The sequence below is a fragment of the Selaginella moellendorffii genome, unplaced genomic scaffold (genome assembly GCF_000143415.4).
Source record: "Selaginella moellendorffii unplaced genomic scaffold, v1.0 SELMOscaffold_0, whole genome shotgun sequence".
NCBI lineage: Eukaryota > Viridiplantae > Streptophyta > Lycopodiopsida > Selaginellales > Selaginellaceae > Selaginella > Selaginella moellendorffii.
Window position 1 is genome coordinate 2,527,354 of NW_003314261.1, and position 26,489 is coordinate 2,553,842.

Consider the following 26,489-nt stretch of genomic DNA (forward strand, 5'->3'; position numbering starts at 1 on the left):
AATCTACCAGCACCTTCATCAGCAAACGCCCTCAGCAGCTTCATTGGCAAACTCCATCTCCGAGCACAAGACCACCCACTCCAAGTTCGAGACATCAACCAGCGCCCTCGACACAAACCGACACCACTACCGAAACGAACCCATCTTCTGTGCAGTCGTCGACCCAGCAATCCTAGCGTTCCGACACAAGTCCAATTCCTGCGCCCACTCCAAATACCAAAGCACATCCTCAAAACCTACACCAACGACGAACCCATCACTTTGTTACCCGGTATCGGACAACTTGTCGAGGGACAACTTCACAACGCACCGTTCTCGGAGAGAGCACCAAGTCAAAACTTCGGAAACTCAGGAAAACAATCGACAAGCTCAAGGGAAAAGCCAAGACCGACATCAAAGAATTTCGATCTGGAATTTGGTGTACTAAGTGCAAGAACGAAGGACATCCGGCAAGTGACTGCAAGCTCCAAATCTCCAAATGCCAGATCTGTACCAAAGAAGGTCATGACGCCAAGACTTGCAGATTTCAAAATTCTCCAGAAGTTCGACAAGTCTCGAACTATCCCCGACAGCAGTTTCGACAACCATATCCAAATCAATACTTGGACAATTACCAGCCACCACCTCTGACAAACTGGAGACCACCGAGAAACAACTTCCAACACCAGAGTCGACAATGGAATGATCAACCTCACTACAACAACTACAACAATTACAACAACGACTACAACAACAACTACAACGATCGACAATACCTGCCGAACTGGAACTACCCGGCAAACTGAGACAACTACAACCAAGGATACCAACAATACCCAAGATACCAAAACCGAAGATACCAAGGCCAAGGTTATCAAGACCAGGCCTACCAAGGCAACTACAACAACCGACTATGGCAACCTCAACTTCAAAACCAAGGCGGTCTGCCGAGACTTGGTCCACCGCCTCCTCGACAACAAGATCAGAACCAGCAGCAACCACCAACAACAAGGATGGTCGAGACCGACGAAATACCTTATGCCGACAATGACGACTCAGATCCTCAAGTCATGGCAGTACAAACCCGAGCACAAATTCGAGCAAAAAAACAACAACAACCGGACAGAGATTTCGGAGATAGTGAAGAGAAAGGCCCTGAGAGCCCGACAAAACTCCGGGAATGGAAAAAGAAGCAGAAGTTAGCTGCCAAGATACAGCAGCAACTCGCTCTACAACCACCCGAATTAGTGATTTTAGACTCCGACAATGAAGCTCAACCATCACCAGCTCGACAACAATGCCAAGACTCAATACCAGAAAACAGACAGACACATCGTCCAACATCGACACCGACACCAGAACACAATTCGGCAAATTTCGACAAAATCCAAGCAGTCGCAGAGACTATCCTCAACCAAAATATTCAGATCACCATCGGCCAACTGCTGAAGATTGCACCCTACCTCACCAAACAGCTCACCGATCTGACATCTGCACCGACCAACACTTTGATAGACTCGCCCACACTCAACTCGACATAGACAGCTGTTGACACATTTCGAACCGAGATTCAACCAGGTGATTGTGACAATGATGTTCTGACAATCGACCTACAACTCGACAAACATCTTGTTCGAGGAGCCATAATTGACGGCGGCTCCAGCGTTAATATTATTGAAGAAAGTCTTGTTCAACAACTCAACATCGGCCCAGTTCACCCAGCACCTTTCAATGTCCGAATGGCCGACCACCGATCTGTTCAACCCAAAGGCATCATCCAAAAAGTCAACACCACCATTCAAGGCGTCGAAATACCAGTCAACTATGTCGTCCTCAAACTACCGGAGCAGACCGACGGATACTCAATTCTCCTCGGTCGACCTTGGCTCCGAACTGCCCAAGTTTATCAAGATTGGCCCAATGACAATCTTATCCTTCACGGACCAGACGGACCAACAACTGTGTCGACAAAAGCGACTAAATTGCTGTCCAGCCACAACCGACCTATTGACTTGGAAGAATATAATCTCGAAGATGGCCTCGACGACTATCAAGAACAACAAATTCTCACAGCCTACCCCGATCTCGAACCTTTGGCCGAGATCGACCTCTTCCGAATTGTCGCCGACTTCCAACGAGAACGACCCCCAATTACATCAGCACTGAAAAATCCAGTCACTTGAGATAAAAACTCGAAGCACCACCAGCATTCACAGTCGACAACCACAACAAAGTTGCCTACATTCCGTCAATTCCAGCAGACCAAAAACTCGAAAAAGTCAGCCTTGCCGACGATGGCAACAAACACTACATTGTACTCGCCACTGACATCTCGGCAAGTTTTCGAGACAAAGGCATCAATCTTCTCCGAAAGAAGAAACACTTGTTCGCTTGGAGTTATCGAGACCTTAAGGGAGTTTCGCCAAAACTTAGCCTTCACACCATCACCCTTCTTCCAGACTCAAAACCAAGAAGACAAGCAGCCTACCGAATGAATCCGAATCTGATGGAACAAGTAAAGAAAGAACTCGACAAGCTTCTCCAAGTCGAGTACATCTACCCAATTCAGAATCCGATATGGCTTTCACCACTGGTGGTTGTACTGAAGAAAAATGGCAAACTTCGAATCTACGTCAACTATAAACAGCTCAACGACGCCACCGAAAAAGATGTCTTCCCGATACCATTTACCGACGAAGTTCTTGACGCAGTCGCCGGACACGAGATGTATTCCTTCCTCGATGGTTTCTCCGGCTACAACCAAATTCACATCGCCGAAGAAGATCAGCACAAGACAGCATTCATTAGTCCATGGGGAGCCTATGCTTATCGACGAATGCCTTTTGGACTCTGCAACGCCCCATTTACCTTCCAAAGGCTTGTTACCAACACTTTCCGAGACTACCTCACTGACTTCATGAGAGTCTTCATGGACGACTTCAGCGTTTTCAGCTCGGAAGATCAACATCTTGAATGCCTGGAGAAATGCCTCAACAAGTGTGAGGAGAACAACATAGCACTCAACCCCGACAAATGCGCTTTCTTCGTCAAATCTGGAGTACTCCTCGGCCACGTTGTCTGCAAAGATGGCATTCTCATCGACAAGGACAAAGTTGACGTCATCTCAAAACTTGAACCGCCGAAGAACCAGAAAGAACTTCGGCGCTTCCTCGGCAAAGTCAGATATCACTGACGATTCATCCACAAGTACGCTCACATTGCCAAACCACTCACCTAGTGGATTTTGGTAGCCGTCGGATTGGTTTCAATCCGGACCACTCGCTCCTGTATATAAGCTAGGGTTTTTGGGCTAATTGAGATGCACATTTCTGTATTCCTTTTCCATATTCCATGCACTCACATTGGTGGAGATGAGGGGCACCTTTGATTGTCCCTGGGGAGTGCTTGGATTTGGGATTTCGATTTAGATCTAGCTTTTGCATTGTCTAGATCTAGCTTTTTCCATTTCCTTTCTTTTGTTCTTTCCTTTTAGGATTTTGGTTTAGATCTAGCTTTTTGCATTGTCTAGATTTACCATTTCTTTCCAGCTTTTTGTCATTTCTCTTCTTTTGCTCTTTCTTTTTCATTCATCTTCATGGCCGATCCGCAATCTCCTCCTTTGACTCTAGAGTAGCAATTGGTTCAATTGCTTGATGCTATGCGCTTGCAATTGAATAATCAAACTCAGTTGATGGCGGCATTCACGGCACATGGTACAACTCCTCCTGCTTTTGGTGCCAATCCTCGCGTTCGGCCGGAGTTCTTTCGTGGGAATCCTGGGGATGATGTGTACCATTGGTTCGATCACTTCACGGTGATTGCCACATATCATTCTTGGGATGATGCTCGCCGTTTGCGCGAGTTCCCCACATGTCTCCAAGGGACGGCATTGCAGTGGTACAATGGATTGAGCGCAGCTACTCGTGGCGATTGGATTGTTCTTCCGGACGTCTTCAAACGCGCTTTTGGACACGCCGACGATTGTGATGATGCCTTCCAACAATTGCATCGTCTTCGCCAAGGGCCATCTGAGTCAGTGATGCAATTTGGCATTCGTTTCCGAAGTCTTTTGCTTCGTGCGGAGCCCAATATGTCGGAGCGGATCAAGCTAGGAATGTTGTAGCCAGCACTTCGTCAAGATCTTGTCGGCCTTATGCATGCACTTGCTCCTGCCACCCTTGACGATGCTCTTCGCTTGGCACAATGTTATGAGATGTCGCCTCTTCCACTTCTTGCTACACGTCCTTCAGCTCTACTTCCTATGAGTGATGCTCCTGTTCCCATGGAGGTTGATGCTGCTGCTACTCGAGTCCAAGGACAAGGGCGAGGACGTGGTCGTGGCCGTGACGTCCGTTGCTGGGCGTGTGATGAAGTTGGTCATACTTATCGGCGTTGTCGGCGCTTTCCGGATTAGCGACCTCCATTTCCTGGGTGGAGACCTTGGCGTCAGCAACGTCCCATTGGTGCTGCTGCGGTGGAAGGTTTGGATCCCGAGGTGCATTCGGGAAACGAGGAGTCGCGCGAGTAATGGAGGGACCTTGCACGAATAAGTTAGTGACCCCTCCATCTTTCTTTCGGGAGTATCATCAAGGGGTTCACTCGGCACCGGTTCATCCAGTGTTTACTTTCCAAGCTCGTTTTTATAACAAAAGGTCTCCTATTCTTCTCTCCGTGTTGGTTGATACAGGTTCGAGTTTATCTTCTATTGCTCGACCTGTTGCCACACGTTGTCGTCTACACTTACGTCGTGCGGCAGATCCAGTTTTCATTCTTTACGGCAACGGCCGTACACATGCATGTGCACGAGATGAGGCAGACCTGGTTGTGCATGTGGGCGATCTCGACTTGAGTTGCAGTCGTTGCGGGTGGTGCCGAGTCAAGCTTTTGACCTCATTCTTGGTATGGATTGGTTGCAGCACAATCATGCCAAGTGTGACTTTGAGGCTTCTCCCCCTTGTCTCATACTTCCTTATGTTTCATCCATTCCTCTCACTTCTGTACCTCTTCGTCCCTCTACTTTTACCTCTGCTTCCATTACTTTTGTTCCCCCACTATTTCCTCTTGTGTTTCCATCTTGTTTTGCTCTTCCCTTTTCCGATCCCTCCGATGATCTTTGTGTTGCAGCTGTTGACCAGCTCATAAAGGAGTATTCTGATCTCTTTGAATTTGACCTATCATCTGGGGCCAAGATTGCCACATGTCATCCCATTCCAACCGGGGATGCTCGTCCAATCAAGGTTCCTGTTCGTCGTCGGTCACCCAAGGAGATCAAGATTTTACGTGCAAACGTCAAGGAGATGTTGGAGAAGGGTGTTATTCGGAAGTCGCGGAGTCCTTGGGCATGTGAACCTCATCTTGTGACGAAGCCTTGAAGAGGTGAGAAAACTCCTCTTCACTGGAAATCTATTGTTAGTAAGAAAACAAAAGAGAAAAGGGCCCGATCTCCAAGGGCAGAGAAGAAGCACGAGTAAAAGAATGTTGTGTATTAATAAGAGAAACAATGGAATGGAGATAGGGATCCACAATTTGGATTCCCCCTTTTGAAATGCTAGCGGTTCTAACTGCTAGCATATACCATATGTTGTGCATGATTTAATCTATGGCTCTGATGCAGCCCTGGGTTCAAAGTCGGAGTCCCCTGAACCTTGTTTTTGGTTGAGACACTCTGCTCCCCTGACAGAACTAGACACCGTCCTCGGTGCGAACATAGTCAGTTTCCATCGCTTGTTGCTGCTGCTGCTCCAGTCGATAGAGGCGACGTTTTTGTTGTGGGAGTGTAAGCTCGTGGTTAGGGACGCTGTCTGGTGGATCTGTCCCATCTTCCTGGAGGTCGGCTACCTCAGCCAGCAGGGCGGTATGATCATCCTCGAGTTTTCGGTAGCGGGTGTTGAGCTCTTCGTATTTGAATTTGTAGGTGAATTCGTGAGCTGCTGATGGGGTTGATGGCTGCTTGGAGACGATCTTCCTGATGTCCCGGAGGTCAGTGCGGATCTGCTTCATCTCTTCAATCTGAGTATCCAGCCGGTGGTTTAAAGGCTCATAAAATTCCTTCTTGATCGCTCCCCAGGTGTATATGAAGGAGTCTTGCTTGAGAAGATGCTGTGCAATGTCGGCTGGTGTTGGGAAGTAGTTTGCTTGCTCGCGGTGCATGCGTTGATCCAAGGCTTCAAACAACTTGCGGGTGCAGTAGCTTGGGTCGCGAAGTTTATCTTCGTACTCCTTCCTGATCTCATCATAATCACGGCGTACCTGACTCTGTGGTTGAGGCATGGTTGCTGCTCCTGCTCCTGCTCGGTGATCCTGGTGTTTCTCGCTAGGGTTCGCTCTGTTCTTGGTCCCGGGAGTTGAAGTTACTGGAGGCTGAATCTGCTTCGTTGGATGTGGGTGACGTGGTTGGGCCAGATTCTTTGAGGTGGTTGGAGATGAGCTTTTCAGTTTGATGGTGGATGAACGGCCCAGATGTGGCGTTGAAATTAATTTATCCGTTGAGAAATTTTTCGCTTGGAATTTTGTTGAAGGGGCGGAATTTTTGTGAATGCTGGTCGTGGTATTTGCTGGAAGAGACATGGTTGCGTGTTCTTCAAGTGATTGGCGAAGGTAGTCAATGTTTTCTTTTGTAGAACGTGTCAAGGAGGTCGGGGCGTTGAGAATGTTGTTCTCAGCTGGTGTAGAAATTGAGTTCTGGGCGATCAGCTGACGTTTTTCTTTGGCAATGTTGATGTGTTTGTGAGAAGTTGTCGGTTTTGGGGCTGATTCGAGTGGATGCGGGTTCTGGGGTGATTGTTGATGGTGGTGTGAGTTGTGTTCCTTGTCGCTGATGATGAGGTGCTCTCGGATCAGCGGTTTGGGAGCTGGATTCGCTGGTGTTTTGCGTGTGAAGCGGCGGCGAAGTGGAGTTGAATTGTTGGAGTGTTTGTTGCTGGAGCTGGTGTTGTTGGAGTGAGTTGAGCTTGATTGTTGAGATGCTGGCTTCTGTTTCTTGTTGGGAGTTGCTCCTTCTGATTTTGAGTGTTCTTCGGAGCTGTCGCTTTGTTCTGTGGAGTTCGTTTGGGTTGTCCACGGTTGCTTGTTGGGAAGAGCTTGGTGTAGAGCGATCAGCAGTGGGAAGATTACTGTGCGCATGGTCTTCTTGTTGAGTGTGGCGAGGATGGCGCGGTCGAGAAGCTTGAGAAGGAGCTCGTGGAGATGGTGAGCCACGTTCACACGTTTGCCGTCGAGTAGAGCTCCGTAGACTTCTGCTGTGCACTTGCCGATGGTGCGATCTGTTGGGTGAAGTTCGTAGTAGAGGAGGAGGGCTTTGAGTCGATCCATATGTTGCTCGTCGATGTCCTCCCATGTGAGCTCACCGGTAATTTCTCGATTGGCTTTGATGATTTGCTGTGGAACTTCTCCTGAAAATTTGAGCATTCCCTTGTTGGAGATTTTGAAAACAGAGGCGATTCTTGCTGGGCTGAGGGTGATCTCGTTGGTGCCGTCGGTTATGGTGCTGTTCTTGGGGTTGAAGGAGGCAGCCAGTTTCCTCGCTAGTTTTTTATCAGGGTGTGTTGAAAAGGCCTTGTGGAGGAGCTCAAATCCGTGGTCCTTGAGCCAGGTGGTTGTGTCGTTGCTGGGAAGCCTAGGAATATGGTGTATGACGTATCTGAGGCATCGGGGTGGATGAGCTGGCATCTTTCTCTTCATTTTCTGCGATCGAAGTGCTCGCCCCGTTAGGGTTCTTGAAACCTATAACTGTTGGTTGGCTGATCGTGCGGCACTCGATTGCTGGTGATGAACGGTCGAGATTTGTTGACGGAATTGATGTGGTTTGATTTGGCTTGATTGCAAATCAATGGTGGATATTGGTGATGAAGTTAACTCAAGTTCAACTGTTGATATTTGCTCAGGTGGCGTTGATCCAACGGTAGCTTGGGACTTACAAATTTTTGCTGCTGTTTGTTGCTGAAGTTGGTGGATGAGTTCGTGTTGAGTTGAGTTGAGTTGTATCGAACTGATTTGAGTTAAAGTTTGTCTATTGGGGTGAGTGTTGATTGTTGGTTTTGGGGTGTTTGTCGGTTTGGGTCTGAAATTTGTTGAGGTGCTGATGTTGAATATGTTGACGTGATATGGTCAAAGCTTGTTGAGGTTGACGATCTCAGTGAAGTCTTCGGCGAGTGTGCTGACTTTGGCGGTGCCGTTGGGGTATAGTTCAATGATTTTGAAAGGTCCTTGCCAGTTGGTGTGGAGTTTTCGGCCAAGTTTGCCGATGGGTCCTCGGTACCAGAGAACATGGTCGTCGACGCTGTATTTGGGAATGTTATGCTGGGATGCTTGTCGGTCGTGCCGAGCTTTTCTCTGTTTTTGGATGGCGTGAAGTGTCCAAAGGGCATTTAGTCGGAGTTCGTCGAGATGTTCGAGTTGCTGAAGCCTTTCTCGAACTGCATGTCGGGTATCAAGATTATACTTGACGGTGACTCGCATGCTTGGGACGATGAATTCAATTGGTGTGATGGCTTCTGTTCCAAAGGCGAGTTTGAATGGCGTCATGTCAGTGGTGACTTTATACGCAGTGCGATAGGCCCAAAGTACGTCGAGAAGTTTGTCGTCCCAGTCTTTGCCGGAATCGTTGATGACTTTTTTGAGGATGGTCTTCAGTGTTTTGTTCGTTGCTTCTGCTTGACCGTTGCCTTGAGGATAGTATGGTGTTGACGTTTTATGTCGGAGTTTGAACTCGGTGGCGAGATGTTCGATTGTTTGGTTGATGAAGTGGGTGCCTCTATCGGTGACGAGTTCAAGTGGTGTGCCGAAACGAGTGATGATATTTTCGTAGATGAAGGTTGCTGTTGCTTTTGCTGTGGCATGTTGGAGAGGTATTGCTTCGGCCCACTTGGTAGTGTAATCGGTGGCAACGATGATGTACTGATTTCATCGACGGGTGCTGACTTGGGGTCCGACGAAGTCGAGTCCCCATTTCTGAAATGGTGCCATTGGGAATGTTGGGTTGAGTTGTTGAGTCTGAGTTTTCGGTGGTAATCGGTATCTTTGACATGTGTCGCAGCATTTGCAGAATTCTTCAGTGTCGTGCCAGAGTGTCGGCCACCAGAGGCCGGCTTGAAGAATCTTCCGAGTGGTTGTGTCAGCAGCGAAGTGTCCGCCGGAAGGTCCATCATGAGCTTCCTTGATGATTTGAGTTGTGTGTGGCTGCTTGATGCATCGGCAAAGAATGTTGTCAATTCCGAGTTTGTAGAGAGTGCCTCCAATGATTGAGTATCGTCGGGTTTTAGCAACAAAAGTCTTCTTTTGGTCGGACGTAGTGTACTGATCTGGAACTTTTGCTGAGTTGAGGTAACTGAAGACGTCATCGAGCTAGGTTGCTGGTATTGAAACTCGGAATAGGTTTGAGTCGGGTAAGTCGTCGGTAAGTATTTCGGGTTTGTCGCCGGTGGTGATCCGGCTGAGATAATCTGCTTGTTCATGATTTTTGCCGGGTTTGTGGACAATCTCGAAGTTGTATTCTTGTAGTAAAAGGAACCATCTTGATATTCGACCAGATAGTATTGGCTTGTTGATGAGGTAAAGGATTCCCTTGTGGTCGACGAAAATTACGACTTTAATTGACAGTATGTAGTGTCGAAACTTCTGAAGTGAGTAGATCATGCCGAGAGCTTCTTTCTCGGTGGTGGTGTAATTTCGTTCAGCTGAGTTGAGTAGTCGGCTGGCGTAGTAGATCGGTTGATCTCAGTTGTCGTGTTGAGTTTGGCTCAGAATTGCACCAGTGGCGACGTCGGAAGTGTCGACATGAATGTGGAACTCTTGGGTCCAATCGGGCTTGGCAAGGATCGGTGCTGTTGTTAGTTTGAGTCGGAGATTATCGAATGCTTGTTGCTGTTCGGACGTCCATGTCCATTGGGCATTTTGTTTTAGTCCATCCGCTAATATTAGTATACGGCATCGTAGCCGTACACTTGGCCCTCACAGTTCTAAAATATTCACTCGCATCTTAATGGGCCATAAATCGCCAACCCACATGGCATAAATTATTCTTCTTTATATCATGTTGTAATTCAAATAAAAAATTTTAAGGATAACTTTTAAGCAAAATCAAACAAGATAAACTGCCCTCCACTTGGAGGCAAATGCAAAGATATCCACTCATGAACTTCCGTTGATCCATGAAACGAACAATTTCCTTCCAAAGTAGATTGGTCAAAGAAGATTCCAAACCGTTTAAAAGCACTCCCGGCTTGATCGCCTCGATCTCACCCTTCAGTTTCTAGCTCGAGTACTTTGGATTTGCTCGCACGGCATCGCCATTTTGAGGCGCTTGTGGCCAGATCAAGAATCTGCTGCTCTCGGCGGATCCACGCAACCGGCGTTGCATGCACAGCACAAATCAGGGGCTCTACTTCCCACCCTTCACAATTGGAAAGGTATTCTTATTCCTCTTCTTATTCTTAATCTTCTTAATTTTGCTCAGCTCGCACAGTTTTCCTGTTGTAAGGTTCTCCCGGTATCGAGAGTGATTTCTTCAGACAATGTGGACTACAAAGCTGGGGATATCGTGACGTGCTTGGTGAATACTCGCTCGCTGTTGCGAGGCGGGAAAGATGGATTTTGTCCACTCAAGAGGATGGATGCGTTCCATTGGAAAATTATCTCTCCTTTCTGGTTATAGAATGCATTGACAATGTCACGAGAACTATGATACACGATCCAGGCATCCCCGGATTCACTGCTTGGATTAATCATCCCCTAATTGGGATTCGAGCGTGGCTATTGAGATGGTTGAGGGTGGCTTCCAGCATCTTGCCACCAACATTGTCGAAGTAGACGTCAGTCAACAGCCTAGAACTATATAGAAGCACTCAAGAAACTTGAGAATGGACAAGAAGATGTTCGGTTACCTTAGCATTCCAGTCCTTTCTTGTAATTGAACGAGAAAGTCAAAATCTGAGAGAGACAGACAAACACACAGAGACAGAAACGTAGCACTGAAAGTCTGGACAGTGAAACCTCGCCTTCTCGTCAGTGCCTACAACCTCAACAGCCTCGTGTTTTCGCAATTAGACACAGTGAAACCTTACCTTCTCGTCAGTGCCTTCGTGTTTTCGCAATTAGACCCGCGGCAAGCCCTGGAGAATTTGGAGAAGCTGGTGTCAAGTCGTCATCTTAAAAAAGTTGCTTCCACTGCAAGATTGTCTCCAAGCATAATGTATTGTCCCTGTTTTACTTATAAACGCATGAAAAGAGCTTAATATAATAATAATTATAATAAACCAAATTTGAAAACACAAAAGTGAATATATATAGTTGCTTTCTATGGATCTACGAGAGCTTTACCAATGTTTTCCCCTCGCATCATTCCAATAAACGCCAAGGGGAAGTTCTCAATACCTTTGGTGATGGTGTGCTTTGAGACAATCTTGGATTCGGCAACCAATGGAAGCATCTCACTCACAAACTCATCGTAGTGAGTAATGTGATCATACGCAAGAAATCCCTCCATTTTAGCACACCTCCCAACGAGGTTCATCAAGTTCCTCACACCATCGGCAAGCTTCCAGTCCTACACGAAAATAAAGACCAACGAACTAAACAGAGAGAACACAAAGTGGTGTCGTCACCTTGTTATACTGTGAAATCATCCCGCTAATTGGGATTCGAGCGTGGAGATTGAGATGGTTGAGGGCGGCTTCCAGCATCTTGCCACCAACATTCTCAAAGTAGATGTCAATCCCATTTGGAAACATCCTACACAATTTATAAAAACACTATGAGAATGAATCCAAAGACAAGAAGGTGTTTGTTTACCGTGCCAAGGTAGCGTTCCAGTCCTTCTCCTTTTTGTAGTTGAACGCATCATCAAATCCAAACTCCTCCTTGAGAAATCGGACCTGTCAATCAAGAAAATCAAAGTCTTAGTTAAAACCAGCCAATCCATCCAGATTTGCTTACCTTCTCGTCAGTGCTGACGCTTCCCACCACTCGGCAGCCTCGCATTTTGGCAATCTGGCCCGCGGCAAGCCCGACGCCGCCCGACGCGGCTGAGACAAAAACTTGCTCGCCAGATTTGGCCTCTCCAATCCGGACGATTCCAATCCAAGCAGTGAATCCGGGCAAGCCTGGATCGTATCATAGTTCTCGCGAGATTGTCAGTGCAAGAGCGCCTTCTGATCATATACTCACCCAGAAAGGAGAGATAGTTTTCCAATGGAACGTTCGGATCGATCTTCTTGAGCGGAAATCCAGCTCCATCTTTCCCGCCGCGAATCAGCGAGTATTCACTCGCGGTGGCCAAGCAGGTCAAGAAATCTCCGGCTTTATAGTCCGCATTGTCCGAGGAGATTACTCTCGACACCGAGAGGACAGGAACAGGCTGAGAACAACAAAAAGGGATAGAATCTCTCAAACTTCCCAAACCCTCTAGAAATCTTCCTCGAAGTGGAATTCATAGAAATCAAATCACGAGGAGAAAGAATACCTTTCCAATGCTGAAGGGCGGGAAGTAGAGCCCCTGATTTGTGCTGTGCATGCAAAGCCGGTTCCATGGATCCAGCGAGAGCAGCACATTCTTGATCAAAACATCGCCACTCCCGGCTTGAATCGCCTCGATCTCGCCCTCGCTCACCTCAAAGTTCTCATCACTCAGCTCCTCACTCGAGTACTTTACGAGGAGGATTTGCTTGCACGGCGTCGCCATTGAGAGACTCTTGTCGCCAGGAAAACTCCGAGTGATGGCCGGACCTAAGCACGATCAATCAGGTTAGAGACAAATTTTGTGTTTTCTTGCGGTTTGGAATCTAGTTTGACGAAGGAGGGGACATTCTTTTGTTCGGTCAGATTGTTCGTTTTGCGGGTCAACGGGTTCCAAGCTCGAATCTCTTCGTTGTGAAGTAAGTGGCCATGGAATCTGGAAGTTCATGATTGAGCACCATAGCTTTTAAGCTGTCGATATATTGAATATATATCTGCGCATTTGCCTCAAGTTATCTGTGTGGCAGCCTATCTTGTTTGCTTGGTGTGTGGAGATCGAGAATGGCGGTGGAGCAGAGGAAGAGCGCGGCGGTGATTTGGGCATTTGCATTTGCGATGGTTTTGATGATTGGAGCGGTGGCTGCTAAAGGAGGTGATGGGCATGGAACTGGAGGGCGGCCCCAAACTGGTAAATCTTCCAAGAGCACTGCTGTTGCTGCTGCGAAACTCATGCCGCAAGATATGATTCTTGGTTTCCTGGGTTTGATGTTTAGCTGGGTCTGGATGTAACTTTGGATATATCTTTGGATTTCAATTGGCCTTTTTAAAAACAGCTCGCTCAGAGTTATAAGACAATTTTTCTTTAATCAAGTCTTAACCATCTTAGGCTGATTCACGCCTCCTCTGTAGCTCCAGCAAAAATCCCTGCCATACATAAGTAGCTTGAGATGTTCTTTGGAGCTTCTAAGCAATAGGTGACAAGAGCAACTAGAAAGAAACTCCCAAACATGAGATTGTTTTTGTGGCTTGACCCAGCAGTTGCGATTTCAAACAAAAACAAGCTGTAAACTTGATATACAATGATGAAAAAACTAATTGAATCTGAGAAGATATCAAGAGAACTTCCCGATGCGATATTCACTATTTGAAACATTTGACGAATATACCATTTTATATAAAATTATATATTGTGGCTAAAAGGTTCTTTTTATAAATGCAAGGAAGAATCCAGAGTCCTTTTTAGCGACAGATGGAGTCTTATGCAATGGTGACGATGGTCATGATCGCCCTAGCCAATTGCACGGTCGAATAGTGAATGGCATGGAACTGATTGTCTATGGGGAAGTGCATTGCAGCAGATCACGTTTTTGTCAATCTAAAAACCGAGCTAAAATATCTTTTTATGGATATGATCTTGGATTTCGCTTAGAATTATAAGACAATTAAGTCTTAAACATCTTAGGCAGAATTATTGATTGATGCAAAGAGTTATAAAGCATTAGAGATTTGTGAAACACAAAAAACTTTTTGGGATTGGTTGAAGATGATGAACTCCCTGCTAGTTAGACTTCTTCAAATCTAATGAATCACTAAACTGATTCTTCCAGGAAATCTTAAGCCTCATCTGTATCTCATTAACAAAAAATAGAAACCAGGTATTGTATTTGATATTTATTAATATATAATTACATATTTTTAAAACTAACTTCATGAATATTCATGATGCCCTAAAGTTGGATTTTAGACCGGACACATCCTGGGCTGGAGCATCGGTCCACATTAAAGCGATCATGGCCATCATCCATGAGAATATCAATTCATGGAGTTAAGATTTGAGAAAATCTTTATTTTGATAAATAGCAAAATCTTAACAATCCAAAAAAACTATAAATCGATTTCTGAATATTATTTATGTACAGAAAAAGCCCCATATTTCACAATTACCACTGGTAATTTACCAGTCTCGGAGGAGTTTTGCACCCCTCCATTTTATGTTGGCTAGGTTACTATTTGCAAAACACGTACAACCCGTGAATCTTCCTGATAGTAAATACCATAACCATATATGTTCCATCTTATGGCATTGTTTGAGTTGCACAGCTCCTTGTCCCTCCTGTCAAATACGGTAAAAGTGGCAGTCTTACCGTTCCATTTAGCCGTGCACCAAAACCAAGTATCCCATCTCATTTGGAATTCCCAGCGCGTGAAAGCATTGTCGTGTAGAACAATAGGGTCACACAAGAGATTCATGTCACTGCCACACCAGTTCACAACAAACACCTGAAAGTCTTGGTAGAAATTTTTTCCTGCAGCAATCATAACCATGGGTTGTAGAAGAGCTATATAGAATCAAAACTAAGAATGCCAATACTCTGCTCCTTGACATGATCATAGCTGTGATCTCATTGCTTGTATTAAATCAAAATTGCCAATATTTTGCTTCTCATGATCATGATTGGGTCTCTGTTTATAAGGATAAAACCATAGCATTGTTTAGATTTGAGAAAGACAATGGTAGAGAAAGCTATTCTGGCTTTCTTCTGTTTTTTTGGAACTTGGGAAAAAGGCCTTTTCTTTGTCTTGATAAAATAAGAAATTAATTATTATTAGTATCCTTTAGCGTTTATAAACAGGACTGTAAATCATACTTAATTATATGTAAAGTTAGTCACATTTAAACAAACCAGTTCCAGTTTGAATTGCGCTAGGGCTTTGGGAAATGGTGGGGTCTTGTGGCGGCAACTATGCCGCCACTGCGACGCTCTTTCGCGGCGTGCGATTCTTCCTGTCCGGCTTCGATCGCGCCGAGGAGTGCCAGGTGAGTGAGATTTTTGGCGACCGCCACGATTTCTCGCCCCGCCGCTGTGGTGCAGTTCATCGATGCCCTGGAGCAGCATGGAGCGAGCAATGCAGGCCAATACTCGAGCTCTTGCAGCCATGTCATCGTTTCGCAGCATACCTATGTAGGCATTTTATCATTCCATCTCTATGATTCATCCATCGCGCTTGGCAGGACGATCCGATTTGTGCTGCTGCTAGAAAAGATGGGAAGGTTCTTGTTACCAAGAGCTGGGTCCTGGACTCTCTGGAGCAATGCGAGTTAAAGAATGCAAACAGCGTAAGTTTTTCTTCGTCATTCGCTGCCTTGTGGTCTCTAAAAAATCTTCTCACGTTGCGTAGGTTCTTTACATGCCCGTCAGGGATCTGGCTGGGATCCCAGGTGCTAAGAAAGTCTGCGTTTGTTTGACTGGATACCAAAGCGCGTCTCGGCGAGAGATTGAGGTGGAGTTCTTTGTTCTTTGTGCACGGGCATGAAACACTTCTCTTGTCCTTTTGATTTAACAGGCAATGGTAGCTATGATGGGCGCATCTTTCACTAAACCGTTAGATGCTAGGAAGGTGACTCACCTGGTCTGCTACAAGTTTGAAGGTGAAACGTTTCTAGCGTTTTGTCACTTAATCTAACTTCTGCGTTCGTAACCAGGTGACAAGTACGAGCTTGCGGAGCATATGAAATTAAAGCTTGTGAACCATCGCTGGCTTGAGGACTGGTAAGCTCGGCGATATTAGTCTGCCTGTGCATATAACTTTCTGGTAGTAACTTTCTGTAGTTTAAGGACGTGGTCCTTAGTGGACGAGGCGAATTACAGGATAAGGTGGGGCATTGTGGAAGCTTTATTATGGGGCAACTAATTTGAGTGCTACTGCAGTGCCCACGACCTGGAAATTGCTGAGGCACAAGCTAAAGACGCTCAAGTTTCTGAGCAACCAAACGAGACGAATGCTGCACCTCCCGAAATCGCTCCGGATCCACCTGACGTCGATTCAGAGGCTACAACGCAACTGTGTGAGGCTGAAGACGACTGCGTTGTGGAGGGTGAAAACGTCACCAGTAAGTTCATGGGCTCACCTATGGATACCGGCAACGACAGTGCTACTAAACAAAGGGTGATGGATACCGTCAACGACAGTGCTGCTAAACTAGCAGAGCAAAGGGTGATGGATACCGGCAACGACCGTGCTACTAAATCAGCAGAGCACAGGGTGATGCCGAGTAATGCAAGGAACGAGTCGCTGTCAGGAGGGGAAAGCGAATCTCCTAGTTTGAAGAAGAGGAAAAGTTTTGAGGCGTCCAGTGACCATAAAAAAACTGGCGAGGATTCAATCAGGAAGAGAGGCAGGCCTTTAAGTAGTCTTTCGCCGCGGCCTCGTCACTCGGACCGGACTATGGATGGCCAGAGTCCTGATGCAGTGAAACAGTCCCCGTCAAAAAGCAGTAACGGTATGAATCTGTCTCTCTTGGTCTTTTCCAACGTCGAGAAATGTTAATGCAGGATCAGGCAAAAGGATCTACATTGAGCCGGAGAGAAGCTCATTTCACTCCAAGTCAGGTACACATTTGCTGGCGTAAATTTTCTCGCTGACGGAATGTAACTTCAGGATCGGCTGCCAAAAAAAGTGGCAAACACAATGCAGCGGGTATGGGCATGGACAACAAAAAGGAGGGGAGCTTCAAAAGCCGGAGGCTGACCAGAAGCGGTTCGAAGGACAGTATCACGGACGCAAACGGACATGAAACTCGAAGAAAGTCCTTATCGGGATCAGCTGAGAAACTAACTAGCAAGGACGATGCAGTGGAGTCGAAGCATCAGCCTGCAAACGAGCCCAAGGCACAGAAGCAAACGGACGTCATAAATCTTGATGATGAGGAAGAGAAAAAAGATGAAGCTGCAAAAGAAGCTGCCGAAGTACCTGTAAAGCGGGGAAGAGGACGACCGAAGAAGTCGAAGCCGATAATCCCAGAAACAACAAAAGACTATCGGTTCGCTTTGAGTGGACATACCGAGGAGAAGAGGAAGCACAGGCTTGTCATTCGGAGCCTCCACGGCCACCTCTGCAGGGACGACCACATCTGGAAAGAGCAGACGACTCACTGCGTGATGGGCTCGCCGCTTCGGCGAACCGAAAAACTCTTCGCTGCTCTGGCTTCCGGACGGTACGTTGGTATACTCGATTCTCCCGGCTTTCTAACCTCACTCTTCCAGATGGATACTCAAGTTCGACTATCTGGAAGCTTGTGCAAAGGCCAGGAGATTCGTCGACGAGGAACCATACGAGTGGTTCGAGCCAGGAGATGCAAAAGACGGAACGATCGACCTGAGAGCTCCAAGGAAATGGCGGCTGTCTAAGCAGGAAACCGGCTGTGGTGCCTTCGAAGGACTGAGAGTGATCGTGTATGGAGAATGCATTCTTCCCTCCTTGGTAAGAGCCTTCCTTTCTTTTCTAGTTCCTTGGTTCTTAGCTTTGATCGTCAGGGTACTCTCAAACGCGCCATCAAGGCCGGAGGAGGAGCTGTGGTGGCGGTGGAGCCACCATACACAATTCCTCTAGCAACCGGGGTGGACTTCGCGATCGTCGGGCTGGGAATCCCCGAGAACGATCCACGCGTGGTGGAGATCCTCAAGCGCAAGGTGGCGTGCGTGAGGGACGAGTTCTTCGTGGAGTTCGTGTGCAATCCATCCGCGAGCTGGGAGAAGCACGTCCTCTTCAGCACCGAGGCCGCGGTGGAGAAAGCTCTCGCCAAGCTCGCCACCATCAAGTCATACTCATCGCACAAGCAGTCAGGAGGAGGAGAAGAGGATGATGGTGGCGGAGGAGCAGCGGCGGCGGTCGTGGCGGAGGAAGAAATGGATCGAGCTTGCAACGTTTGCGGTCGCAAAGATAGCGAAGAAGTGATGCTCTTCTGCGATGGAGACGATTGCGAGGTTGCGACGCATACGTTTTGCCTGGAGCCGCCGCTGGACAAAGTTCCAGCGGGAGACTGGTACTGTGCTCGTTGTTCTTCCTAAAAATGTGTTAAAAAAATGATAGTCCTCTCAAGAACCCTAATATTTGAATGTTTTAACAATGTTTTAACAGCAAGAACCCTAATTTTTTATCGCCAAGTATGTGGATCACGCGCTTCTTGTCTGTGCTAGGGTTCTTGGCGCTGGGCCTGGCGCTCTCGCCGCTTGGGGATCATCTCCGTGGCTGGGCGGCGGGCAAGAATGCGGCAGCTGGAGGCGGAGCTCTGGCGGTGCGAATGGTGCATCTCCTGGGATTTGCCACGGCGTGGGGGACGTCGCTCTGGGTGACTTTCATTGGCGGGATTATCATGTTTAAGTGAGTGCCTCGATTCTTTCTCGCTTTCTGGCTAGGAATTCTCTGACTGGAAAAAAACTTCTTTTGGATTCAAAGGCATCTTCCAAGGCACCAGTTTGGGAATCTCCAGTCGAAGCTCTTCCCCGTCTACTTCGAATTGCTAGCGGTGTGTTCCACTGCGTGTATTGGAGCGTTTTCTCTGCTACACCCTTGGGGATCGAGCACCAGTGCCGAGAAGATGCAGCTCGGAGCTCTCGTTTTCTCGCTGGTGGGGACGCTTCTCAACCTACTAGTCTTCGAGCCCATGACAATCAAGGTAACCAAAAGTCATCCATCTCAAGAGCTTTTTTTTCTCATCTCTCTTTGAAACAAACCTGTGCAGACAATGAAGGAGAGGCACAAGATCGAGAGAGAAGAATCGATCGGAGAAGAAGTTGGACTCTCCAAGAACAAGGAGGCGGCCAAGCGCAACCCGGCCCTTGCCAAGATCAACAAGAAGTTTGGCATGGTTCACGGCCTGTCCTCTTTGGCGAATCTCTTCTGTTTCGGAGGATTCGCCGTCCACTCCTGGTATCTGGCAGGAAAGTTGGCCCTGTGACAAGTTTTATCAGCATTGGTAGACAACGCCAAGATAGAAACCAACAGGCAAGGCATTTTTGCATCTCTCCTTTATCGTAAATAACGTAAGAAGGTTATGAAAGCAATCCAGGCTCATTTCTGGATTGCAATTGAATCAAACCACTCTGTCCTTCCTTACAGTGTTAACAGGAGCTTGTTGCTATTCTACTGATGCTAGAACTATCCGTGGACGATCTCCTCTCGCGCCGAAGTAGCAACATTCGTTGGCGGGTTTTCTCGGCTCTCTTGGTCACGTAGACGTAGCTCCCTGCTACTCCAAATACCACTCCCACGATCACTATCAAAGCTATCCCTGCCCTGACCACTCCTCCATTGATGGTGGCACGGCTGACACTGACGCCAGGCACTGGAGATGGAGCCGGGGACCTCTCGTGCTCGTCACTGTCTTCTTCTCCCAGTGTTGCGGGAGGCTTGACGATCGATGGCGCTTGTGCTTGCAAAGATGGGGCCGGGGACCTCTCGTGGTCTTCGTCCTCGTCCCTCTCATGATCGTCATCGTCTTCTTCTAGCAGCGCTGCGGGTGGCTTGACGATCGAGAACTCGGATGGTGCTTGTGCTTGCGGAGCTGGAGAGAGAGAGACCTGGAGACGACGACTGGAGCGTTGCTGAGCGCTACACAGCTGCAACCTTGAGAACACCATCGCCACCACCACCGCCACGACTACAATCTTCCTGCATTCTATCCGAGCCATTGCAGATCTCTCTCGATTTGCGTGTCTGGCCTGAAATACGCATGGAGTTCCGCGTTGCCGGCCAAACAGCTAGGATTGCTCTCCCGGACGGCGATTCCTACACGGATGTGCTGAAAACTTCTCGTTTGACTTGGTATGACTTAAGTCTTTGGTAGGTTCTCGAAGATTAGCTATACACAGGGCAGCCATCCACAACAATCCCAGGCTGCGTGGGACACTTTGCCAGAGGGCAGTGATCGCGATCCGAGGTCCCCCACCAGGTGAGCGAGACGTCCTCGAGGCCGAGGCTGAAGTAGAGCACCACGGCCATGAAGGCCGAGCCGGCGTCCAGCGCCGCGGACAGCACGTAGTTGTAGCGCTTCCACCACGCCTTGCGGTACTTGTAGACGAAATAGTTGAAGACGACGCCGAGTGTGATCCAGGTCGTGTAGTTCACCGACGTCGCGGGTGGCATGTACCCGGTGGCTCCCAGGATCACGGGGATGTTCACGTAGCGCAGGAACTCCACCTTGGGGAGCGCTCGCGAGAGGATCCAGACGGGAATTGGAGCCAGGATGCCGATGAGGAAAAACCAGCTCAGCTGGCTGTACTCGCCCAGGGAGCCGAAGATCCGCTTGGGACCGACAAGGCCCCAGATGACTGATGCGTCGAAGAAGACGCGATCGCTGGGGCACGTCCAGGGGCTGCTCGCCGGGAGCTTCTCGGTGTCACAGATGTTGTCGATCCCGTTTAGCAGCCACCATGCCACTCCCATGTTGACGGTGGCCGCAATGATCGTTCCTACAATCTGGGAAGCATGAAGATATCTTAGACCTTTGAAATTGATCAATGGTGGTCTGGGTGCTTTACCTGGACGGTGAACATCGATCGTGGTGGGATCTTCATGTAGTGGCCGAGCTTAAAGTCGGAAAGAAACGAGAGCGCTTGGGTCATGCTCATGTACCCATACGTCTTGAAGACAACGTTGGCGATGGGCTTCCCCGGAAGCATGTAACCCACGATATACTCGGTGATGATGTTTAGTCCCGGAGTCTGTGACCACAGTGAAGTAAGAAAGCAAACAAAAAGAGAGCTACAAAGCCAAAAGTGATGGAGTACTCACGATGTTGGTGGTGGCAGTGATAACTCCAACTGGGAGCGTGAAAGTTGCGGCAATGGCGCAGGAGAGAATCACACCCCACCACGGGAGCTGGATTTGCTCCTTAAAGCCCAAGCAAGTCGCGATGGCTACACCCAGCGAAACCAACATGAGAATCACAAACCACAAGTTGGGGATTGTTGGGTATCGCTGCATCATTCGCGCATGAACATCGGGTGGAGACTTGAGTGCGGACCGGCTCATCCTCCAAATGTCCCTATGCGCAAAGTCGAGTTTAGTGCGAGAAAAGGTGGCAAGAAACTGTGTAAAAGTTACGAGAAAAAAAAGCTTACTTTCCGTGGAAGCAGAGGACGTGGGTGATGGTTGACGCTACGGCCGCGAAGCCAAACCCGTACGTCATGGCGAAGAATGTGCTCATGTGGATGGGACCTTGCCGCTGGTATTCCGCCATGTCCAGCTCGAACTTATCATTCACCACCTTTTGTATGTCGTAGATCTGGCCCTTGGACGTAAACAGATGGCTGGAGAAGATCGGAAAGGTCTTGGCGTTGTAGATGTTGGCCCAATAGAAGGTTGGCATCATCACGTAGGCGATGAGGATGTAGCCCACGGCGACGTTGGCGATGGCGAAGAATGGAGAGACGAGAGGACTTCCGAGGTAAGAGGAGGCCGAAGCCCAGTCGAGGCCGATGGCGCCGAGTCCGAGCCCCTGGAAGCCCGACCCGAGCTGCTGTGCCAGGACCGAGTTGGGGAAGGCCCAGCAAACCCAGGAGATGGAGGAGAGGACGCTGAAGAGGTAGCCCGGGAGTGCGTAGTACGCGAAGCCGACGGTGAGGAAGATGAGGAAGAACTGGATCCTCGTCAGGCCCTTGACGCTCTCCTTGTCGTGTAAAGTCCTGTCAAATGGGTCATGGTCAAGATTAGAATCGATCACGCGAGAGATATGATCTTGGGTCAAGAGTTGCGAGAAAGTCCAAGAACTTGGGGACCAAATGGAGAGTAAACGATGGAGACTAAAGGAGCTAAGCTATGGACTTACTTGAAAAGAGAGACTTGCACGAGGTTCCCGGGCCACCACATACTCGCAGGCTCCACCAGATACTTTCGCAAAAGACCAGCCCATCCATAGCCCAAGACCTCAAGCAGTCAAATCAATCACTTGCAACTTAGCTTCTTCGAGGAAAACAAGGAAGAGAAAGCGAGAAAGAAAAGCTTGATTTGTTACCTGAGTGGTGATCACCAGCAAGAGCCCAGTGTAGAAATGGATCTTCCTCTTGTAGAAAGCTTTGATGATGTCGACGATGAAGACCGCGTAAGCCCCTCCATTCCCAAACGCGGAGCCAGCATTGGCGAAGATGGTGATAAGGACGTGCTCCTTCTTGTTGAAGGGCCCCGGATTGAGCGAGAACTCGAAGCCCGTGAAGGGGACGCGGTAGATCCTGGTGGGCAGCACCGCGGCCATGAAGCGGCCGATTGGCAGCGCCACGATCTGGGCCGAGGTGAGCGTGATCACCAGCGGCTCCGTGCGGTAGGAGAAGAACTGGTTGAGGAAGGAGAGCATTGCGCACGCAAGGATGCCAATCGCCCACATCCGGAACGTCCACACTGGCTGCGAGGGATCGTCCTCCACATCCACCGTGAGCGCCACTTGCTCAATTGGCGATTGCTCCTCTTTCGAATCGCCATGGAACTCTTCCTCTTGCTCACCTCGCTTGCCCGCCTCCATGTCGGTCGCCATAGCGGCTCTCTTCTTTTTCTCACTGGCTTGCCCCTCCAAGAAGCATGGAAGGAGAAAGAAAACTGGAAGAAATCTAGACTTTAGGAGAGCACGCAAAAGGAGACCGCCTATAAATATTTCCAGCACTTTGGCTCTTAAAATGGATCATGTGTTCCTTGTTTGGATTAAAATTGCCAACCATGGCAATGATTTTTACACATATGACGGCATTGTTAAATGATTCTTTTTCAAAGTTGTTTTCCCACTCGCACGCGGAGAATTGAATGCAACGTTGAACTTAGTGTAAATCAGTACTATAAAGGTTTTACGATATTCTAATCAGCACACGTTTAGATCGATCGATTCTTTGATATCTGACTAGTCTTTATCCGGAAAAACAATATTTGCTTTCGATGAGAAAATGCGAGAAAGGGATTTATCAGATTCTCGCGACTTTTCCACCAGATTATTCATGTTTTCATGTCGGAAATGACGAGATTAGCACTGCAAAGTGTCGAGGACAAGTTAATCGAAACTCGTAAAGAACACTTGACTTACCACGATCACGCACTGGTAATAATGCGCTGCTTGAGCTCTTCTGGTAACTTGTTCTGGGACTGCGCAAAGGAACCTCACGAGTTAAAAGCCACGTAGAGATTTAGAGATGGATTTTTCACGTACCTGGAAATGACGCATGAAGAGTATGGGAGCACATCCAAGTTGGGTCATGGATTGGCCACCGACGTCCCTTTTCATGTGCTTGATCTCGTGCGCAGATAGAAAATCTTCCTTGTGCGTCCCAGCTAGCGCACAAACTCGTAGTAGCGCATCTAGCGAATTCATCTACACCGAGAGACGTAGAGAGTTAAAAACGCAGCGAGATAAAAGCAAAGCTTTTACCTTCATGTATGGACAGGAAGCACATCCTCCACTTGGTGAGCATCCTTCGCCAGAGGAAACGCCTGGGACAATTGTGAAGGCCGAAGAGCTGAGAGAATTATCCGTGGAAGACGTTGTCACAGCATCGGAGGACACGGGAAAAACGATCTCCACTTCTATGCTTGCACTCTTGCCAGCCGATTTGTCACCCTTGAGGATGTGTTGCACGGCTGCAGCTATAGCAGTTATCATTCCGGACTCCGTTCCCAATACAAACTGGAGACGATCGTCAAAATCGCGTTCCACTGCTTCCTGGACCCGGACCCGGATGAAGTCCAGAATGTTTTGCGTCGATCCTACAATTCCCATTCCCCTTCTTTTCGCTTCCATTGCAAGAGTAAACATTTCCCCTGGAACCTCGAAGTGTGCTGTGAGATAGGCATCGCCGTAACCTTCCCGGACCCGGCTCACAACATCCTTTCCAAACATATCGTGCACGATACACGAACCATCCTGCCACGGTGCCAGTGTCAAAAAACTAATAAAGGCAATGAGCTGCGACTCGGGGCACCTGGAAGTAGTGAAAACGCGGCAGGAGGGAGGCTATTGTTTGCTTGTTGTGCAAAGGATGGACTGCTGCAATGTCATCGTCCTCCATAGCTGCAAGTTGTTGAAACAATACCGCAAGATTGGCACCCATGTAGGAATCAGGACCATACCACACAGTTAGATCGGGTATTTCAGCGAATGCCTGTTACGACAAAAGTGAGTTATCAGACAAAGCAAGAAAAGACAAACCTGTAGTACTGTCTGGACAACGTTGGACGAAGTGCACGTAATAGTTGGAACCAAAGAATGAGATCGAGCTTTTGTTTCTAGAGACGTGTTGATGTAGATGACATGCAGAGCTGGAGCCTTTACACTGCGATTTTCTAAATAGTCTGTGTAAGACGAGCTCTCTGCCGCTTCAGCAAGTGAGCATCCTATTCTTTCCTTGGACATTCGATAAACACGAACCTATAGTACCACACATTAATAACACTAACAACAAAAAAGAAAAGAAACAAACCTTTTCGTAGCCAGCCTGATCCAAGATTGCTCTTGCATTCTCGGACATAAAGTCCACACCAAGCACAGCAATGGCCTGACAGCCTTGGTCAGCCATCTTAACTGCGCGATCCGCCATGACGAGCGAGTCTGATATGTGGATGTGAGGCCATAGCTTCTGAGCAGCAACCAAAACACCCTGAACTTCGGGGTCCATGTAAAAATGTGCCACGACTCCGATGCGCTTCTTCCTGAGATAATCTGCAAGAAGCTGAACCTTAGTTGCGTCTGGCAACAGATACTTCGCCTAAGTAACAAGAAGGAAAAAAAAAAGAGAGACATGAGAACGATATAGAAAGATCTAAGTTTTATCTTTCTCGTGCCTACCTGCGCGATCGCAAAGCTTCCTTCCGGCTTGAATCCATCGGCAGTGATGACCAGCGAAGGAAAGGGATCAAACGTACGCTTTCCCTCGCGCCGAGCGAGCAAATGCCTCACGCGCTTCTGTAAAGCAAGGAGCACATTATACCATGTGTTGGATCGCGACGACGAACCACTCAATCCCATGGTTGCCAGGTCCAGCGACAGCCCCACAATCTCTTCCGCCAGTGCGCCATCGAGAGCCTCCCGGAGAACTGCACAGAATCCCCGAGTCAGCTCGGCATCACTGTCAGCTCCAAAGTGCACGGCGGCAGCGCCACTGGAATCATCATCTAGACTCGCCGTCAGCCAAACCTGTGCAGTGCAGCCCATGACCCTGTTCTCCGCCACGCGCTCCTCGTCCCCGAGCCGCGGCAGCCGCGCGGCCCGATCAAGCAGATACTGGATCCGTGCGCGAGGAGACTCCCCTGCTTGCGCCACGCCGAGCAAGGATCGCTCAACCCTAGCCGCGAGCGATGGATTATCGCTGCTACCGCGCGATTTACCTTCCTGTTCCAAGATCGTGGACGCGCGAGCGCTCTTGATCCTGATCCTGCCGCCGCAGCGATATTTCGAGCTCACCGGCTCGGGATTGTGGCGCTGGAATGGAAAAGAGAGCGCGCCATCGCGGAGGGAGAACGCGGCCGCCATAGCTTGGCAAAATTAGGGCTCTTGGAAAAGATAAATGTAAAAGAGGGAAAATACATTCAAGCGCCATTACCATTCCCAGAGGCGTCCGCCGCCGCCGCCTCCGCCGCCTCTTTGCGCTTGGCATCCATCTCCGCTTGGATTTGGGCCTCCACATCGGCGATGTTGACGAGCTTGTGCTCGTTAAATGCTGCGCCCTCGGAGAGGAGGAATTTGAAGACGTCCTCGCCCTCGATGCCCTTTGTTCTCGCGAGATAGAGCGGCGTGAGGCCATACTTGTCTTCCCGGTTGATCTTGCCGCCGAATTGGACGAGCAGGCCTTGGATCGATCAAGGAGTAGCAAAAGAAGTGGGAGAAGAAGAAGAAGAAGAAGACCATGGAAGGATACGGACAATGGGTAAGCTTCCAGCTCTGGCCGCCCAGTGGAGAGCAGTTCTGCAATGCAAGGAAACGATCATCTCATCATCTTCTTCCTAGAGAGAAAGTTTCCCCAAATCAGTAGCGAAATTTCTTTGACCATGTCTGTGACGAATCCACTCTTTGTACCTGCTCGTGTGCGTGTCTTGCGCATTGATGCTGGCGCCTAGCTTGATGAGATCCTCGCAAATCTTGAGATGGTTGCAATCGGACGCCCAGATCAGCGCGGTTCTTCCATACCGATCCTACACTTCCATTTGGATGAATCGAGACAGAGGAAGAATTTAGGCGATGCCATACCTTGGCATCGGCATCGAAATCCTTGTCCTTGGAGAACTTGAGCACCGCCCGGTGATCGCCA

General features: G+C 48.5%; 5 protein-coding genes across 5 annotated transcripts; 2 read left to right on the forward strand and 3 right to left on the reverse strand.

Moving 5' to 3' along the window:
• Nucleotides 1–11,201: 11,201 nt before the first annotated feature.
• LOC9662965 (NADPH-dependent oxidoreductase 2-alkenal reductase) lies at nucleotides 11,202–12,711 on the reverse strand. The gene is made up of 6 exons (XM_024677453.1): nucleotides 12,437–12,711; nucleotides 12,142–12,331; nucleotides 11,911–12,077; nucleotides 11,767–11,849; nucleotides 11,580–11,706; nucleotides 11,202–11,521 (listed from the first exon to the last, which is right to left on the reverse strand). The coding sequence occupies exons 1-6, from the start codon at nucleotides 12,653–12,655 to the stop codon at nucleotides 11,273–11,275; spliced, it is 1,035 nt and encodes a 344-aa protein (XP_024533221.1). The 5' UTR covers nucleotides 12,656–12,711; the 3' UTR covers nucleotides 11,202–11,272.
• A 279-nt stretch (nucleotides 12,712–12,990) lies between these two features.
• Nucleotides 12,991–18,351, forward strand: LOC9641734 (BRCT domain-containing protein At4g02110). Its single transcript, XM_024669737.1, has 13 exons — nucleotides 12,991–13,189; nucleotides 15,138–15,247; nucleotides 15,303–15,392; nucleotides 15,443–15,547; nucleotides 15,610–15,711; nucleotides 15,775–15,859; nucleotides 15,914–15,980; nucleotides 16,041–16,085; nucleotides 16,140–16,711; nucleotides 16,764–16,820; nucleotides 16,870–17,425; nucleotides 17,475–17,691; nucleotides 17,745–18,351. The coding sequence occupies exons 1-13, from the start codon at nucleotides 12,991–12,993 to the stop codon at nucleotides 18,276–18,278; spliced, it is 2,739 nt and encodes a 912-aa protein (XP_024525505.1). The 3' UTR covers nucleotides 18,279–18,351.
• Nucleotides 18,339–19,354, forward strand: LOC9662966 (transmembrane protein 205). Its single transcript, XM_002960194.2, has 3 exons — nucleotides 18,339–18,591; nucleotides 18,667–18,886; nucleotides 18,953–19,354. The coding sequence occupies exons 1-3, from the start codon at nucleotides 18,377–18,379 to the stop codon at nucleotides 19,166–19,168; spliced, it is 651 nt and encodes a 216-aa protein (XP_002960240.1). The 5' UTR covers nucleotides 18,339–18,376; the 3' UTR covers nucleotides 19,169–19,354.
• A 655-nt stretch (nucleotides 19,355–20,009) lies between these two features.
• LOC9641735 (oligopeptide transporter 4) lies at nucleotides 20,010–22,950 on the reverse strand. Its single transcript, XM_002960860.2, has 6 exons — nucleotides 22,226–22,950; nucleotides 22,040–22,137; nucleotides 21,333–21,896; nucleotides 21,004–21,256; nucleotides 20,751–20,933; nucleotides 20,010–20,688 (listed from the first exon to the last, which is right to left on the reverse strand). The coding sequence occupies exons 1-6, from the start codon at nucleotides 22,736–22,738 to the stop codon at nucleotides 20,068–20,070; spliced, it is 2,232 nt and encodes a 743-aa protein (XP_002960906.2). The 5' UTR covers nucleotides 22,739–22,950; the 3' UTR covers nucleotides 20,010–20,067.
• A 47-nt stretch (nucleotides 22,951–22,997) lies between these two features.
• On the reverse strand, nucleotides 22,998–25,721 carry LOC9641736 (quinolinate synthase, chloroplastic). The gene is made up of 8 exons (XM_002960861.2): nucleotides 25,031–25,721; nucleotides 24,666–24,950; nucleotides 24,395–24,613; nucleotides 24,168–24,347; nucleotides 23,618–24,109; nucleotides 23,399–23,560; nucleotides 23,276–23,334; nucleotides 22,998–23,221 (listed from the first exon to the last, which is right to left on the reverse strand). Exons 1-7 carry the CDS (start codon nucleotides 25,712–25,714, stop codon nucleotides 23,281–23,283), a joined length of 2,076 nt encoding a protein of 691 aa, XP_002960907.1. The 5' UTR covers nucleotides 25,715–25,721; the 3' UTR covers nucleotides 22,998–23,221; nucleotides 23,276–23,280.
• Between the last annotated feature and the right edge of the window lie 768 nt (nucleotides 25,722–26,489).

Bases quoted from the DNA above. Each gene is read 5' to 3' on its own strand.
- LOC9662965 (XM_024677453.1), bottom strand. From the start codon at position 12,655: ATGGCGACGCCGTGCAAGCAAATCCTCCTCGTAAAGTACTCGAGTGAG. The intron at 12,332-12,436 runs GTATTCTTTCTC...TGTTGTTCTCAG, and splicing joins CGCCCTTCAGCATTGGAAAG to CCTGTTCCTGTCCTCTCGGT. The intron at 11,707-11,766 runs GTAAACAAACAC...TAAATTGTGTAG, and splicing joins TGGAACGCTACCTTGGCACG to GATGTTTCCAAATGGGATTG.
- LOC9641734 (XM_024669737.1), top strand. From the start codon at position 12,991: ATGGCGGTGGAGCAGAGGAAGAGCGCGGCGGTGATTTGGGCATTTGCA. The intron at 15,248-15,302 runs GTGAGTGAGATT...GCTGTGGTGCAG, and splicing joins ATCGCGCCGAGGAGTGCCAG to TTCATCGATGCCCTGGAGCA. The intron at 17,426-17,474 runs GTACGTTGGTAT...TCACTCTTCCAG, and splicing joins GCTGCTCTGGCTTCCGGACG to ATGGATACTCAAGTTCGACT.
- LOC9662966 (XM_002960194.2), top strand. From the start codon at position 18,377: ATGTGGATCACGCGCTTCTTGTCTGTGCTAGGGTTCTTGGCGCTGGGC. The intron at 18,592-18,666 runs GTGAGTGCCTCG...TTGGATTCAAAG, and splicing joins GGCGGGATTATCATGTTTAA to GCATCTTCCAAGGCACCAGT. The intron at 18,887-18,952 runs GTAACCAAAAGT...AAACCTGTGCAG, and splicing joins TCGAGCCCATGACAATCAAG to ACAATGAAGGAGAGGCACAA.
- LOC9641735 (XM_002960860.2), bottom strand. From the start codon at position 22,738: ATGGCGACCGACATGGAGGCGGGCAAGCGAGGTGAGCAAGAGGAAGAG. The intron at 21,897-22,039 runs GTAAGTCCATAG...CCCATTTGACAG, and splicing joins GTGCAAGTCTCTCTTTTCAA to GACTTTACACGACAAGGAGA. The intron at 20,934-21,003 runs GTGAGTACTCCA...CTGTGGTCACAG, and splicing joins TCACTGCCACCACCAACATC to ACTCCGGGACTAAACATCAT.
- LOC9641736 (XM_002960861.2), bottom strand. From the start codon at position 25,714: ATGGCGGCCGCGTTCTCCCTCCGCGATGGCGCGCTCTCTTTTCCATTC. The intron at 24,951-25,030 runs GTAGGCACGAGA...CTTGTTACTTAG, and splicing joins GAAGCTTTGCGATCGCGCAG to GCGAAGTATCTGTTGCCAGA. The intron at 24,110-24,167 runs GTGCCCCGAGTC...GCACCGTGGCAG, and splicing joins CGCGTTTTCACTACTTCCAG to GATGGTTCGTGTATCGTGCA.